The sequence below is a fragment of the Erpetoichthys calabaricus genome, chromosome 4 (assembly GCF_900747795.2).
Source record: "Erpetoichthys calabaricus chromosome 4, fErpCal1.3, whole genome shotgun sequence".
Taxonomy (NCBI): Eukaryota; Metazoa; Chordata; class Cladistia; order Polypteriformes; family Polypteridae; genus Erpetoichthys; species Erpetoichthys calabaricus.
The window spans coordinates 294,119,402-294,133,341 of record NC_041397.2 but is presented as its reverse complement, the minus strand read 5'-3'; the positions used below and the strand labels follow the sequence as shown (position 1 = coordinate 294,133,341).

At 43.2% G+C, this 13,940-nt stretch overlaps 1 protein-coding gene across 3 annotated transcripts in view; it reads left to right on the top strand.

The window, feature by feature from the left end:
• The window catches only part of LOC114651263 (neural cell adhesion molecule 2-like), a 1,104,951-nt gene that overhangs the window by 691,730 nt on the left and 399,281 nt on the right, over positions 1-13,940 (top strand). For all 3 annotated transcript variants that reach the window (XM_051927215.1, XM_051927216.1, XM_051927217.1), the window contains exon 8: positions 8,747-8,892. In XM_051927215.1, coding sequence (XP_051783175.1) covers positions 8,747-8,892 — 146 coding nt within the window. The remainder of the gene's footprint in view (positions 1-8,746; positions 8,893-13,940) is intronic.

Here is a 13,940-nt window from a genome sequence, read left to right as displayed (position 1 = left end):
CCCAGTTATATCAGTTATACCCGCTGCTATCTCCGTTCTGCATTAAAACATGTGGTTAGAACTCATCTAAGACAACTAAATGGCTGCCACAAGATAGTTGTGGTCCAAAAACAACCGCAAAGCAATCCAGGACCTTAACTGGCTGGCCCAGAAGAGTCTCAGGCCAAACTGCCAGCTAGAAGCTTGCAGCCGAACAGACAGACCCCAAAATGGAGAAAGTGGCATTTCAAGATGCTTTTGAAATAATTGCAAATGATTATTTTTAACAAGAAACAGTAAACACTACTTAAAATATGATAAAGTCCAACATAAGAAACATTACAGTGTTGTCCTATTGCATATTAAAAGAGTAGGCCAAACCTGTTCAGTTTATATTTACTTTTGAAGGCACATCAAATTTATTTCCTGTCATTTTATCAAGTTTTATATTTTATCTGGTCACTTTTCATTTGGAAAACACCTTTTAGAAGCCACTTCACTTTGTAACCCTAACCCTTGCCTGATTAAGCAAGAAAAAGGGGGGCAGACTCCTCCATTCTGAGGGGACACCCTGAAGTGAAATGCTCGGCTTTCTGTGATCGGTCACTCTCGTCTGCATCACTTTAACATTTACTTTATAATGAAAAAAATAAAAATCTGACACTCATAATAAAACAGTCAGTTAGTCATTTACCAACCCGCTATATCCTAACACAGGGTCACAGGGGTCCACTGGAGCCAATCCCAGCCTACAAAGGGCATAAGGCAGGAACAAATCACGGGCAGGGCACCAGCCCACCGCAGGGAACACACTAGAGACAATGTAGGATCGCCAATGCACCTAACATGCATGTCTTTGGACTGTGGAAGGAAACCCACGCAGACACGGGGAGAACATGCAAACTCCAGGGAGGACCCGGGAAGCGAACCCTGGTCTCCTTACTGCGAGGCAGCAGTGCTACCACTGTGCCACTGTGCTGCCAACAAAAATGAAACAGTCGTTGATAAATGAACAAATCCGACAGCAGGATGCGTCTATAGAATACAGTTAAAGTTTTTTTTTTGTCATTACCGTGTTTAATCATCTAATGTGTGGAATTCACTGCTAACAAATTACTGAAACAACTGTCAATGCACAAATATGGCGTTTAAACGAAGACATGCTGAAAATGTAACAATTAGGTGAGATAAAGTACAGTAGCTGAAAGCCAAATCATCTTTATTTATATGTCATCCAATCTGTTCAGTAACACATATTGTTTATTTAACATAATGTATTATTAACGACAATTCTCGTATTAATGAACTAATTTGTAGAAAAACAATTAAATGGGCAACTCAGGCTTCACACACACACTCGGCTCTCAAACTGGTGAAGGTTGATTCGTGCCTCATCTCCGGTATTTCTAGAATGGCCTCGACACTACAGCTGCTGCTATCTATTGGAGTAAGCAGACTACGTGAATGAATGAATTGTTGATATATATACAGTATATAGATAGATAGATAGATAGATAGATAGATAGATAGATAGATAGATAGATAGATAGATAGATAGATAGATAGATAGATAGATAGATAGATAGATAGATAGATGATAAGGCACTATATAACATAGATAGATAGATAGATAGATAGATAGATAGATAGATAGATAGATAGATAGATAGATAGATAGATAGATAGATAGATAGATAGATAGATAGATAGATAGATAGATAGATAGATAGATAGATAGATAGATAGATAGATAGATACTTTATTAATCCCAAGGGGAAATTCACATACTCCAGCAGCATCTTACTGGTACAAAAAACAATATTAAAAATAGAAAAATAAAAATAAAAGTAGAAAAGTACACATACACATACACATACATACACGAAGCTTGGAGGAGAGGAGTGGAGGCGGACCAGAGACTAAAAGGCATTGTGCGTGTGGCCAGGACTTAAGGGGTGATTGGTGCTGAGGCACTGGGTATGTGCACTGTTACTGTAAATATTATGGCTAATAAACACGTGTGTGGTAAAACCATCATGTATGTCCAGGCTGTTCCCCACAATATATAGTATATATATGTGTGTGTGTGTACACTCACCAGCCACTTTATTAGGTACACCTTGCTAGTACCGGATTGGACCCCCTTTTGCCTTCAGAACCGCCATTTTTCTTCGTGGCACATATTTAACAAGATCCTGGAAACATTCCCCTGGGATTGTGGTCCATATTGACATGACAGCATCACGCATTTGCTGCAGATTTGTTGGCTGCACATCCATGATGTGACTCTTCCGTTCCACCACATCACTAAAGGTGCTCTACTGGATTGAGATCTGGTGACTGTGGATGCCATTTGAGTCCAGGGAACTCATTGTCATGTTCAAGAAAATCCAGTTTGAGATGAAGTGAGCTTTGTGACATGGCACATTAACCTTCTGGAAGTAGCTATCAGAAGATCGGGTCATAAAGGGATGGAGATGGTCAGCAACAAGACTCAGGTAGGCTGTGGCATTTAAGAAATGCTCAGTTGGCACTAAGGGGCCCATAGTGTGCCAAGAAAATAATCCCCCACACCATTACACCACCAGCACCAGTCTGAACCTTTGATACGAGGCAGAATGGATCCATACTATCATGTTGTTGACACTAAATTCTCACTCTGCCATCTGAATGTCACAGCAGAAATTGAGACTCATCACACCAGGCAATGTTTTTCCAATCTTCTATTGTTCAATTTTGGTGAGCCCATGTGAATTGTCACCTCAAGGTTTGATGTGTTGTGTGTTCAGAGATGCTCTTCTGTATACCTCGGTTGTAACGAGTGCTTATTTGAGTTCCTGTTGTGTGTTTATCAGCTCAGACCAGTCTGGCCATTCTCTTCTGACCTCTGCCATCAACAAGGCCCAGAGATCTGCCACTCACTGATATTTTCCCTTTTTTGGACCATTCTCTATAATCCCCAGAGGTGGTTGTGCATAAAAATCCCAGCAGATCATCAGTTTCTGAAATACTCAGACCAGCATGTTACAGAATAAGAGGTCACATTAAAAATACTAAATGGATAAACATGGTGACTTTCAAGGGAATTGAATATTTTTGCACAGCACTGTATAATTTTCAGCACCTTCATCTCCTCCTCCTCTTCTATGAGTGTTGTCCACTGCCTAACAACTCGCTGATGTAGAGGAGGCGGCTTCTTTAATGCCTGACCCAGGAGTACTTCTGGTGCCACAGCACTGCACGTCACAAGCACATCCATGCCAGGCCAGAAACCCCCCCAAACTAGCAGTACTGTTTCCCAGAAGCTCCCCGGCAGCACCCAAATAGCACAACAGGGCTGTTTTTCAGGACTAAAGCTCCCAATATGCTCTGCGGGTGTACAAATGGGAATTCCACCAGAGAGATTTGACCTCCCTGAGTGTAGGGTGAATACACAGTGTGACCCCGGGAAGAAGTCTCCATTTGTCCTTCCATTACAGCCCTCCAGTTGGGAAAGGTAACTCCAACCAACCTGCCTGGGTGCCTCTCCATCCATATCCTTCCATTATGGACTCTTGTCCAGGCAAAGAATCGCCACCAATCTCCATCGGAATGCCAGTCTCTCTGTTTCGATATTCATTTTATATATATATATACACATATCAACAATTTGTTTATTCAAGTAGTCTGCTCTAATATTTAAAAGAATAGTTTTCATGAGAACAGACCATTCACCCCAACAAGCCGATTCTCTTAGATTGTCCATGAACACCATTCAAGTTTTCCATGATAGACTGGTGCCCTGCCCAGGGTTTGCTCCTGCTTTGTGTCCTATGCTAAATTGGATAAGCTCCGGCACCCCATTTGACCCTCTTCAGGACAAAGCAGGTTGGAAAATGACTGACGTTCAAGTTTTGAATGTCCCTAAAGTCCTACTGTCCATCACACTATTTGGTCATTTATTCTACATGCCTATGGCTGTCTTTGTATTGAACAGCTTTCTTTGTGTGAAATTTACTCTTAGCAAGTTTCCAACTTTGTCCTCATGCTCTTGTTGAAATGTTTATTTTAAAGCAAAAGCCATTGTGCTAATTCCTTTCATGATTTTTAAACACTCCAGTCATGTCCCCTCTTAATCTTTGTTTGTTTAAACTGAAAAAGCTCAACTCCGTCAATCCCTTTTCATAGCGCATACCTCAAAGTCCTGGAATCAGCTCTTCTGCAGACCCTCTCTGGCACTGCTATGTCTTTTTCTTTTATAATATGCAGACCAGAACTGTACAGAGTACTCCTGGTGAGGCCTCACCATTTTGGTATATAACTTAAGTATAACCTCCCCTGACTTGTACTCTACACATCGGGATGCAAAACCTAACATCCCATTAGCTTTCCTGATCACTTCTGTTTACTGGGTGTAGATATTGTCGAGTCCACTATGACTACAGGTCTTTCTCATGAGGGTATTTACAAGTTTTGGACCTATGGCAGCAGCCCATTCTTGCATCAGCAATACTTGGAGTTTTTCAGAATTGGTGGGTTTTTGGTTTTCCACCCACCTCTTGAGGACTGAGCACAAGTTCTCAATGGGATTAAGGTCTGGGGAGTTTCCTGGCCATGAACAAAAAATTTTGATGTTTTGTTCCCAGAGCCACTTAGTTTTCACTTTTTCCTTATGGCCCAGTGTTCCATCATGCTGGATTTTTCATTGTTGGTCACCAAACTGTTCTTGGATGGCTGGGAGAAGTTGCTCTCGGAGGATGTTTTGGTCCCATTCTCTATTCATGGCTGTGTTCTTCGGCAAACTTGTGAGTGAGCCCTGCACTCCTTTGGCTGAGAAGCAACCCTACACATGAATGGTTTCAGGATGCTTTACTGTTGGCATGACACAGAACTGATGGTAGTGCCGCTCACCTTCTCTTCTCTAGATAGATAGATAGATAGATAGATAGATAGATAGATAGATAGATAGATAGATAGATAGATAGATAGATAGATAGATAGATAGATAGATAGATAGATAGATAGATAGATAGATAGATAGATAGATAGATAGATAGATAGATAGATAGATAGATAGATAGATAGATAGATACTTTATTAATCTGAAGGGGAAATTCACATACTCCAGCAGCAGCATACTGATAAAGACAATATTAAATTAAAGAGTGATAACAATGCAGGTATACAGACAGTCAATAACTTTGTATAATGTTAACGTTTACCCCCCCGGGTGGAATTGAAGAGTCGCATAGTTTGGGGGAGGAACGATCTCCTCAGTCTGTCAGTGGGGCAGGACATTGACAGCAGTCTGTCGCTGAAGCTGCTCCTCTGTCTGGAGATGACACTGTTTAGTGGACGCAGTGGATTCTCCATGATTGACAGGAGCCTGCTCAGCGCCCGTCACTCTGCCACAGATGTCAAACTGTCCAGCTCCATGCCAACAATAGAGCCTGCCTTCCTCGTCAGATTGTCCAGGCGTGAGGCGTCCCTCTTCTTTATGCTGCCTCTCCAGCACACCATCGCGTAGAAGAGGGCGCTCGCGACAACCGTCTGGTAGAACATCTGTAGCATCTTATTGCAGATGTTGAAGGACGCCAGCCTTCTAAGGAAGTATAGTCGGCTCTGTCCTTTCTTGCACAGAGCATCAGTATTGGTAGTCCAGTCCAATTTATCATCCAGCTGCACTCTCAGGTATTTATAGGTCTGCACCATCTGCACACAGTCACCTCTGATGATCACAGGGTCCATGAGGGGTCTGGGCCTCCTAAAATCCACCACCAGCTCCTTGGTTTTGTTGGTGTTCAGGTGTAGGTGGTTTGAGTCGCACCATTTAACAAAGTCCTTGATGAGGTTCCTATACTCCTCCTCCTGCCCACTCCTGATGCAGCCCATGATAGCAGTGTCGTCAGCGAACTTTTGCACGTGGCAGGACTCCGAGTTGTATTGGAAGTCTGATGTATATAGGCTGAACAGGACCGGAGAAAGTACAGTCCCCTGCAGCGCTCCTGTGTTGCTGACCACAATGTCAGACCTGCAGTTCCCGAGACGCACATACTGAGGTCTGTCTGTAAGATAGTCCATGATCCATGCCACTAGGTATGAATCTACTCCCATCTCTGTCAGCTTGTCCGTAAGGAGCAGAGGTTGGATGGTGCTGAAGGCGCTAGAGAAGTCCAGAAACATAATTCCTACTGCACCATTGCCTCTGTCCAAGTGGGAGAAGGATCAGTGTAGCATATAGATGATGGCATCCTCCGCTGCCACCTTCTCCTGGTATGCGAACTGCAGAGGGTCGAGGGCATGGCAGACCTGTGGCCTCAGGTGATGAAGCAGCAGCCGTTCCATGGTCTTCATCACATGTGACGTCAGATGGCAGCACCGCTCACCTTTTCTTCTCCAGATGCCCCAATCAATCAGAAAGGGGACTAATCAGAGTAAATGACTTGGATGTTTTGGTCCCATTCCTTATTCTTGGCTCGGGATCGGGGGGCACCACCAGTGCAGAGCTTGCTCAGGAATGGCAGCAGGCAAGTGTGAGTGAGGCGAAGACTTTTGGAGGATGGCCTGATGGGTGTCAAGAAGGGCAGCAAAGAAAAACATCAGGGACAGGCTGATATCCTGCAAAAGGTACAGGGATTGGACTGCTGAGGACTGCTGGGGTCAAATCATTTATTCTGATGCATCCCCTTTCTGATTGATTGGGGCATCTGGAGAAGAAAAGGTGAGCAGTGCTGCCATCAGTCCTGTGTCATGCCAACAGTAAAGCATCCTGAGACCACTCATCTGTTGTGTTGCTTGTCAGCCAAGGGAGTGCAGGGCTCACTCACAATTTTGCCCAAGAACACAACCATGAATAAAGAATGGGACCAAAACATTTTCCGAGATCAACTTCTCCCAACCATCCAAGAACAGTTTGGTGACCAACAATGAACAATCCAACATGATGGAGCGCCGGTCATGAGGTGAAAGTGAGAATTAAGTGGCTGTGGGAACAAAACATTGAAATTTGGGGTGAATGGCCAAGAAACTCCCCAGACCTTAATCCCATTGAGAACTTGTGGTCAATCCTCAAGAGGTTGGTGGACAAACAAAAACCCACCAATTCTGAACAACTCCAAGCATTGATGATGCAAGAATGGGCTGCCATCAGTCAGGATTTGACCCAAAAGTAGATGGACAGACAGCATGGCAGGGTGAATTGCAGAGGTCTTGAAAAAGAAAGAAGGACCAACACTGTAAATATTGAATCTGTGCATAAACTTAATGGAGTTGTCAATAAAAGCTTTTGAAACTTAGGAAATGCTTGTAATTCTACTTCAGTATACCACAGAAACATGAGGTCACTGGAAAGGAGTGTGTAGCTCTCCCGATATCTATGCAAAAGGACAAAGTCTTTAGAGTCCTGGTGCTTCCTGTCTTGCTATATGGTTGTGAGACATGGACGCTATCCAGTGACCTGAGATGAAGACTGGACTCCATCAGTTCTGTGTCTCTCCAGAAAATCCTTGGGTACCGTTGATTTGACTTTGTGTTGCTCATGGAGTCTCAAATGAGGCACATTACCTGCATTGTGATGAAGCGTAAGTTACGGCACTACGGTCATATGGTGTGATTACCCGAGGGTGATCCGGCTCATTTTTGAGGACTCGAGTGGTTGGACCAGGCCAAGGGGACGCCCACATAACACCTGGCTGTGGCAGATAGAGGGTCATTTCCGGAGGGTGGTGACTGGTGTCTGCCTGGGGGGCTGCCAACCAAGATCCCGAGCTGTTTCGTCGTGTGGTGGGTACTGTACTGTTGATGCTCCCCAACCTGACCTGACGTGACTACAAACTACAAGCGGTAAATAGTGTAAAAAATATCATTTTTGGGGGGAGTATTCCAATTCACATGTCAATTATCAGTAGATCACATTGGCTCCATTCCATGTATTTGACTTTTTTGTGAAGAAAACCCAGTAAAGTGCATGATGGTGTTGTTTGATGTGTGGCATATGAAGAGCCTTTGTTACGCTGTGTGGCACACAAATGCCCAACACAGTAGACAGTTGAGTGGGAATGCTCTTTTCCCTCACTCCCCACGGCAGCACAGTCCATAGATGCACCAGTAAACCCCAAACACGCAGTCCATTTCTTCTCCTTGTCTCTTCTACCTCCACTCTTCCCTCAAGCTTAGTCCTCCACCTCCCTGAATGGAGTGAGGCGGCCCCCTTTATAGACCTCCAGGTGTTCCACGATCTCCTTCCGGCTGCACTTCTGAGTGTGGCGCCAGCCCTTCAGAAGAGGTCTCAGCCGTTCTCCATTCAACCCAAAGGCAGTGGCCATGGGCCCTAGCAGGGTTGAGCTTCCAAGCTCCAATGCCATCTGTCGTCCAGGGGGAGGTACTGCCTTCCCCTGGTCCTTCCATTATGGGTAAGAATCCCAGCTGTCTATCACGACTGGTAAAATGAACTCTAAATATGAAGCGTTCACAGGTCTTATATTGCTGTATTTCAAGAGGAGTCTGTCTCACTTAAGGCACCTTTGACCTTTATAAGAGGAAGTTAGTTCAGTAGGCCACATTGCAGTGATGAATGTCCACTTTACTGCTGCTTTCTAAGTGCCATTAAGACTAACAGAAGCCCCTTTAAGGTCTTGTTACAGAGCATCATGTGAGTAATGCATGCCTTTTCACAGGACCTGAAGTTATTACTGAAACAGGTGGAGTTAACAAATGTAAGAGGCACCTGAGGACATGTGGTGTTGTTGTCATGTATGCTGTATTCAGGAAAGCCTCATTTCTTTTTCAGTTCAACCTCATATAACCGTTTTGAACAATGAGACGGCAGTGGAAGGAAGCCAGGCCAAAATCTCCTGCATGGCAGAAGGGGACCCCATTCCAGAGATATCGTGGAGGAGAGCGAGTGACGGACAGACGTTTTCAGTGGGTGAAAAGGTAACACGCACGTCTCTTTGACTTGGCTTTGGTTTTCAGGCAATGCCTTGGCTTAATTTGTTGGATGGAGTTTGCTTGGAGTATGTGAGGTAACTGGCTTCAGCTTATGGACAAATCTGCTTTAGCGGCAATGTGACAGTGTGAAGATATGGCATGGGAAGTATGGCTTCATGTGGGGATCAAACGTGTGTGGGTTTAACTTTATATAAGGAGAAGGTGCTGATGGCCACTTTTACATTACGGCAGGACCATCTGAAACATTTCTACAAGTCTTCAGCTTTTCAAGGTGGGTGTTGAAAAAAAGTCGACACAAAGGCTAGAAGGCAAAAGAAAAGTCATCTAGAAAATGACTGCCTGGTGTAACAGTCCAGTGTGCTTTTATTTATTACGTATTGTTATTTGTAAAATTGCAAAAAGCAGCTATTTTTAAAAAAAGAATTAAATCAAGAATCAGTTCTTAAAAGAAGTGTATAAACTCAGATAAGCGCCGAGATCATCTGAAATTCATCAGTCGAGCTTATGATCATTAGATGACAAAATATTACAATAAATCTCATACAAAATGCCAAAAAGTGGACACTTCTTCAAAAATCATTGCCTGGGTGGAGTTTGCATGTTCTCCCTATGTCAAGGTGTGTACTCCATGATAGGTTTGTTACCCCAGGCTGTGTTCCTGTGGTGCTGTCGTTTAGTCTGAGGTCCCATCTGGGGTCTTCTCTGCATTGCACCTGATCAACCTGGAATAACAGATGGTTCTCAGTGACCCTGAAAAGAAAGTATACAATTAAGATAGATAGATAGATAGATAGATAGATAGATAGATAGATAGATAGATAGATAGATAGATAGATAGATAGATAGATAGATAGATAGATAGATAGATAGATAGATAGATATGAAAGGCACTGTATATTAGATATATAACAAGAGAAGGCACCCCATAATAGATATAAACTAACACTATATGATAAGCAGGAAGTTACGGAAGGCACTACATAATAGATAGATAGATAGATAGATAGATAGATAGATAGATAGATAGATAGATAGATAGATAGATAGATAGATAGATAGATAGATAGATAGATAGATAGATAGATAGATAGATAGATATGAAAGGCACTGTATATTAGATATATAACAAGAGAAGGCACCCCATAATAGATATAAACTAACACTATATGATAAGCAGGAAGTTATGGAAGGCACTACATAATAGATAGATAGATAGATAGATAGATAGATAGATAGATAGATAGATAGATAGATAGATAGATAGATAGATAGATAGATAGATAGATAGATAGATAGATAGATAGATAGATAGATAGATAGATAGATATGAAAGGCACTGTATATTAGATATATAACAAGAGAAGGCACCCCATAATAGATATAAACTAACACTATATGATAAGCAGGAAGTTATGGAAGGCACTACATAATAGATAGATAGATAGATAGATAGATAGATAGATAGATAGATAGATAGATAGATAGATAGATAGATAGATAGATAGATAGATAGATAGATAGATAGATAGATAGATAGATAGATAGATAGATAGATAGATAGATAGATAGATAGATAGATAGGAGTATATGGCCAAAGGTATAATATCTTTTGGAAGGACACAAACATAGCAACCAGACAGACAGACATATATACTTTATTATTGTGATCTATGGTTAAAGACAAAATCTGTCTGTCTGTCTGTCTGTCTGTCTGTCTGTTGTGAGATATGGCTGGCCATTCATCCTGGCCAATACCCCCAGGCCGCTAAATGGAGCCCTCCCTGTAGCATGGGAGTGCCCCAAAGACCAGCAGGGAATCATGGACAATGGAGTTTTTATTCCCCACCCTGCTGGACACCGTGGGGCCCACCAGGGTACGCTGCAGGGAGGCCAAAGGACTTGTATGTGCCCTATAACCCTGAAGTGCGTCATGATCATTTGACCGGAGGGAACGACGTGCTTCTGGGTTGAAGAAAAGGACTTTTAATCTGACCCGGAAGTGATAGGGACTCATGGACTGCTGGGGCTGGAGCCACTTCCGGGTCGGGGAGTATAAAAGGACGATGGGAAAGCCTAGACATTGAGCTGAGCTGGGAGGAAGGGTGACAACGTGTCTGGGAGGAGGATTGGTTTGATTATTGATTATTGGAGTGTTTATAGTATTGTATGTGTAGTGTGGAGTGGAGGGTGCTTAGTGCACATTATTATTACAAAATAAATAATAATTGGAATTTTACCCGGCGTTTGGAGTGGTACCTGAGGGTTCAAGGGAGCTCTAGCGCCCCCCTACTGCTACACTATCTATCTATCTATCTATCTATCTATCTATCTATCTATCTATCTATCTATCTATCTATCTATCTATCTATCTATCTATCTGTTTTTCTGTCTGTCTGTCTGTCTGACTATTTGAAGGAGTAAATTTATAGCTAGATGAATACATTTCCTTGACTGTTTCTTGTAAGAAAACCCTCAAATCCAGTTTGTATGTTATCTTATTCAATATAAAATATGATTTTATTGTGTTTTTATTTAAATATGCTGGCATTATAAATATATGGGTTATCCACTCTGAGTGCTCAAAAAATGGAGAGACTCACACATTCGTCATGAAAAGGCTAAAGCGCTGTGAGGCCCATTCGGCCCTCTTCACGTCCCTCTTATTATTCACTCGGCTCTCTTTGATGGCTGTTAAGCTGGTTTGTTCTTATCGACTTGAACACACAGCCTCAGTGTCCTAGAATGTAAGGCCCTTTCTTCTTCTCGACATGAATGTGCGTCTCACACCATAGCCAGTAGTGCCCCACTGTTACCTTCTCCATTAGCAGGATCTTCAGGCGGTGTCATTTCTAAATGGGCTTCTTCTTATCAGATGTATGCACATGACACGCCGCCATTCTTATCTTCTCTCTGGATGCTTTCTGCATTTCCAGACATTTTTAGGGCATTTTTGATTTGGTGTTTAAGCGTCACTTTAAGCTTCAGGCCTGGAGCGCGTGGCCCAGCTCAAGCCGATTAGCTTCATCTCATCTGAGCTCCACTAAATCCACTCTCAGTTATTTTGTCAATTTTCACAAATAAGTCTTTTTTTATTTTCCTGATTACAGAATTTTACATCATAAACATTGAAACAAAACCTGTGCCCCCCCCCCCCCCCCCTTTTGCAGTCAAGACTTGTATTAGGTATATTAGGATTTGCTATTTTTTTCTTCAGTAAGAGGTAACTGTCAGTTTCAAAAACTGCATATATATATATATATATATATATATATTTATGAGGGTATGGTGGCTCAGTGATAGTGCTGCTGCCTTGACTTGCAGTCAAAAGACCCCAGATCACATCCCAGGTCCTGCCTGTAAAGTGTTTTATGTTCTCTCTGTGTCTTTGTGGGTTTCCTCCGGGTGCTTCAGTTTCCTCCCACTTTCCATAGACATGCAGGTTCGTTAGACTGGCCCAAGTGTGTGTAGTGTGTGTGGGTGTGTGAATGGATTCCCCTGTCATGGATTGGTGCCCTGTCAAGGGGCTTGCTTCCTTGCACCCAATGCTTGCTGGGTCAGGCATCAGACCCCTGCAATCCTGGGTAAAACATACATATGTAGACCAATGCAAAGAGTTGTTTGTAGAATCGTTTCTCCAGTTTTGTCCATTATGGATAGCTTGCTTACCTGTGACATTTCATCATGATTATGAAACATTCAGAGGCTACTGCATTCTTAATTATAATTTGTATTATCCATATTACTAACCGAGAATAAACCGGATATGGACGCAGGTACATGGCGATGGGACCATGAGACGTACTGCGCAGGCGCGCGTCTCATAAACCGCAAGCGAAGTCTTATCCACCGCGAACGAAGGAGTCATGGCCCAAGAACGAAAGAGCTCAACTAACATGAATGAGAAATGAAGCAACAACGCGGCCATAGCTAACGACTAACGACACAGCCACACACAAAAGAGGATTCTGCGCTGCACCCCAGAGTCAAACGTGAGAGGCTACGGAGGCCCCACAGGTCCACAAAGATAGTACGGAAGGCGCAGGCGTCACCGCCATATTGTCAGTGGCACTACTGCGGAGTGAAGGCGCAGGCATCACCGCCATATTGTGAGTAGCACTACTGCGGAGTGAAGTTAGGAATAATGTGCTGCTTGGGATTGTACAAACCGCTGAACGCTTTACACCAAATTCAGACACAATATAGCTCAATGATACAAACACGAGCCCACCTGGATAAGATCAATGAATGCAGGCGCCTACAACGCGTGTCTGAAACTGCAGAAGCAAAGCAGGTACGGGTTCAAAATGAATGAGCTCGACTGACGGATATACAAACACGAGCCCGCCTGGATAAAATCAACGAATGCAGGCACCTACAACGCGTGTCTGAAATGCCGCGGGCAAAGCGGGCACGGCTCCAAAACGAACGAGCTCGACTAATGTATTTCAGGATACCCAACGCCGGGGGTAGGCGAGCGAAGCCAGCAGGGGGCGGAGCCCCCTTGTTACTACTAATGTACTCTTATGTGGGGTTCTTAACTTTTATGGTCCCTACATATGATACCAACACCATCTGGCTTAGACACAAGTTCAGCAAGCAGAAAGTGTTTTATTGTGGGAAATTCTTCACAGCAAGCTTTTCTCACCCCATAATAAAAATTCCACTTCCAAAACACAATCTCTGAGTCTTCTCTCACTCTCTCTCTCGGCCTTCAGTGTTCCTCCAGCAAGCTTTCTCCACTTCCTATAGACTCTGGCTCCTAGATTGAAGTGAGGCTGCTCCATTCTTAATATGTTATTTGTATTATTACTACGAATGTACCCTTCTGTGGGGTTCTTAACTTGTATGGTCCCTACATATGGTCCTAATAACATCAGGCTTGGGCAAAAGTTCAGCAAACACAAAGGGTTTTATTGTGGGAAACTCTTCACAGCAAGCTTTTCTCACCCCATAATAAACATTCCACTTCCACAGCACAGTCGCTGAGTCTTCTCTCTCTCGGCCTCCAGTGCTCCTCCAGCAAGCTTCATCTA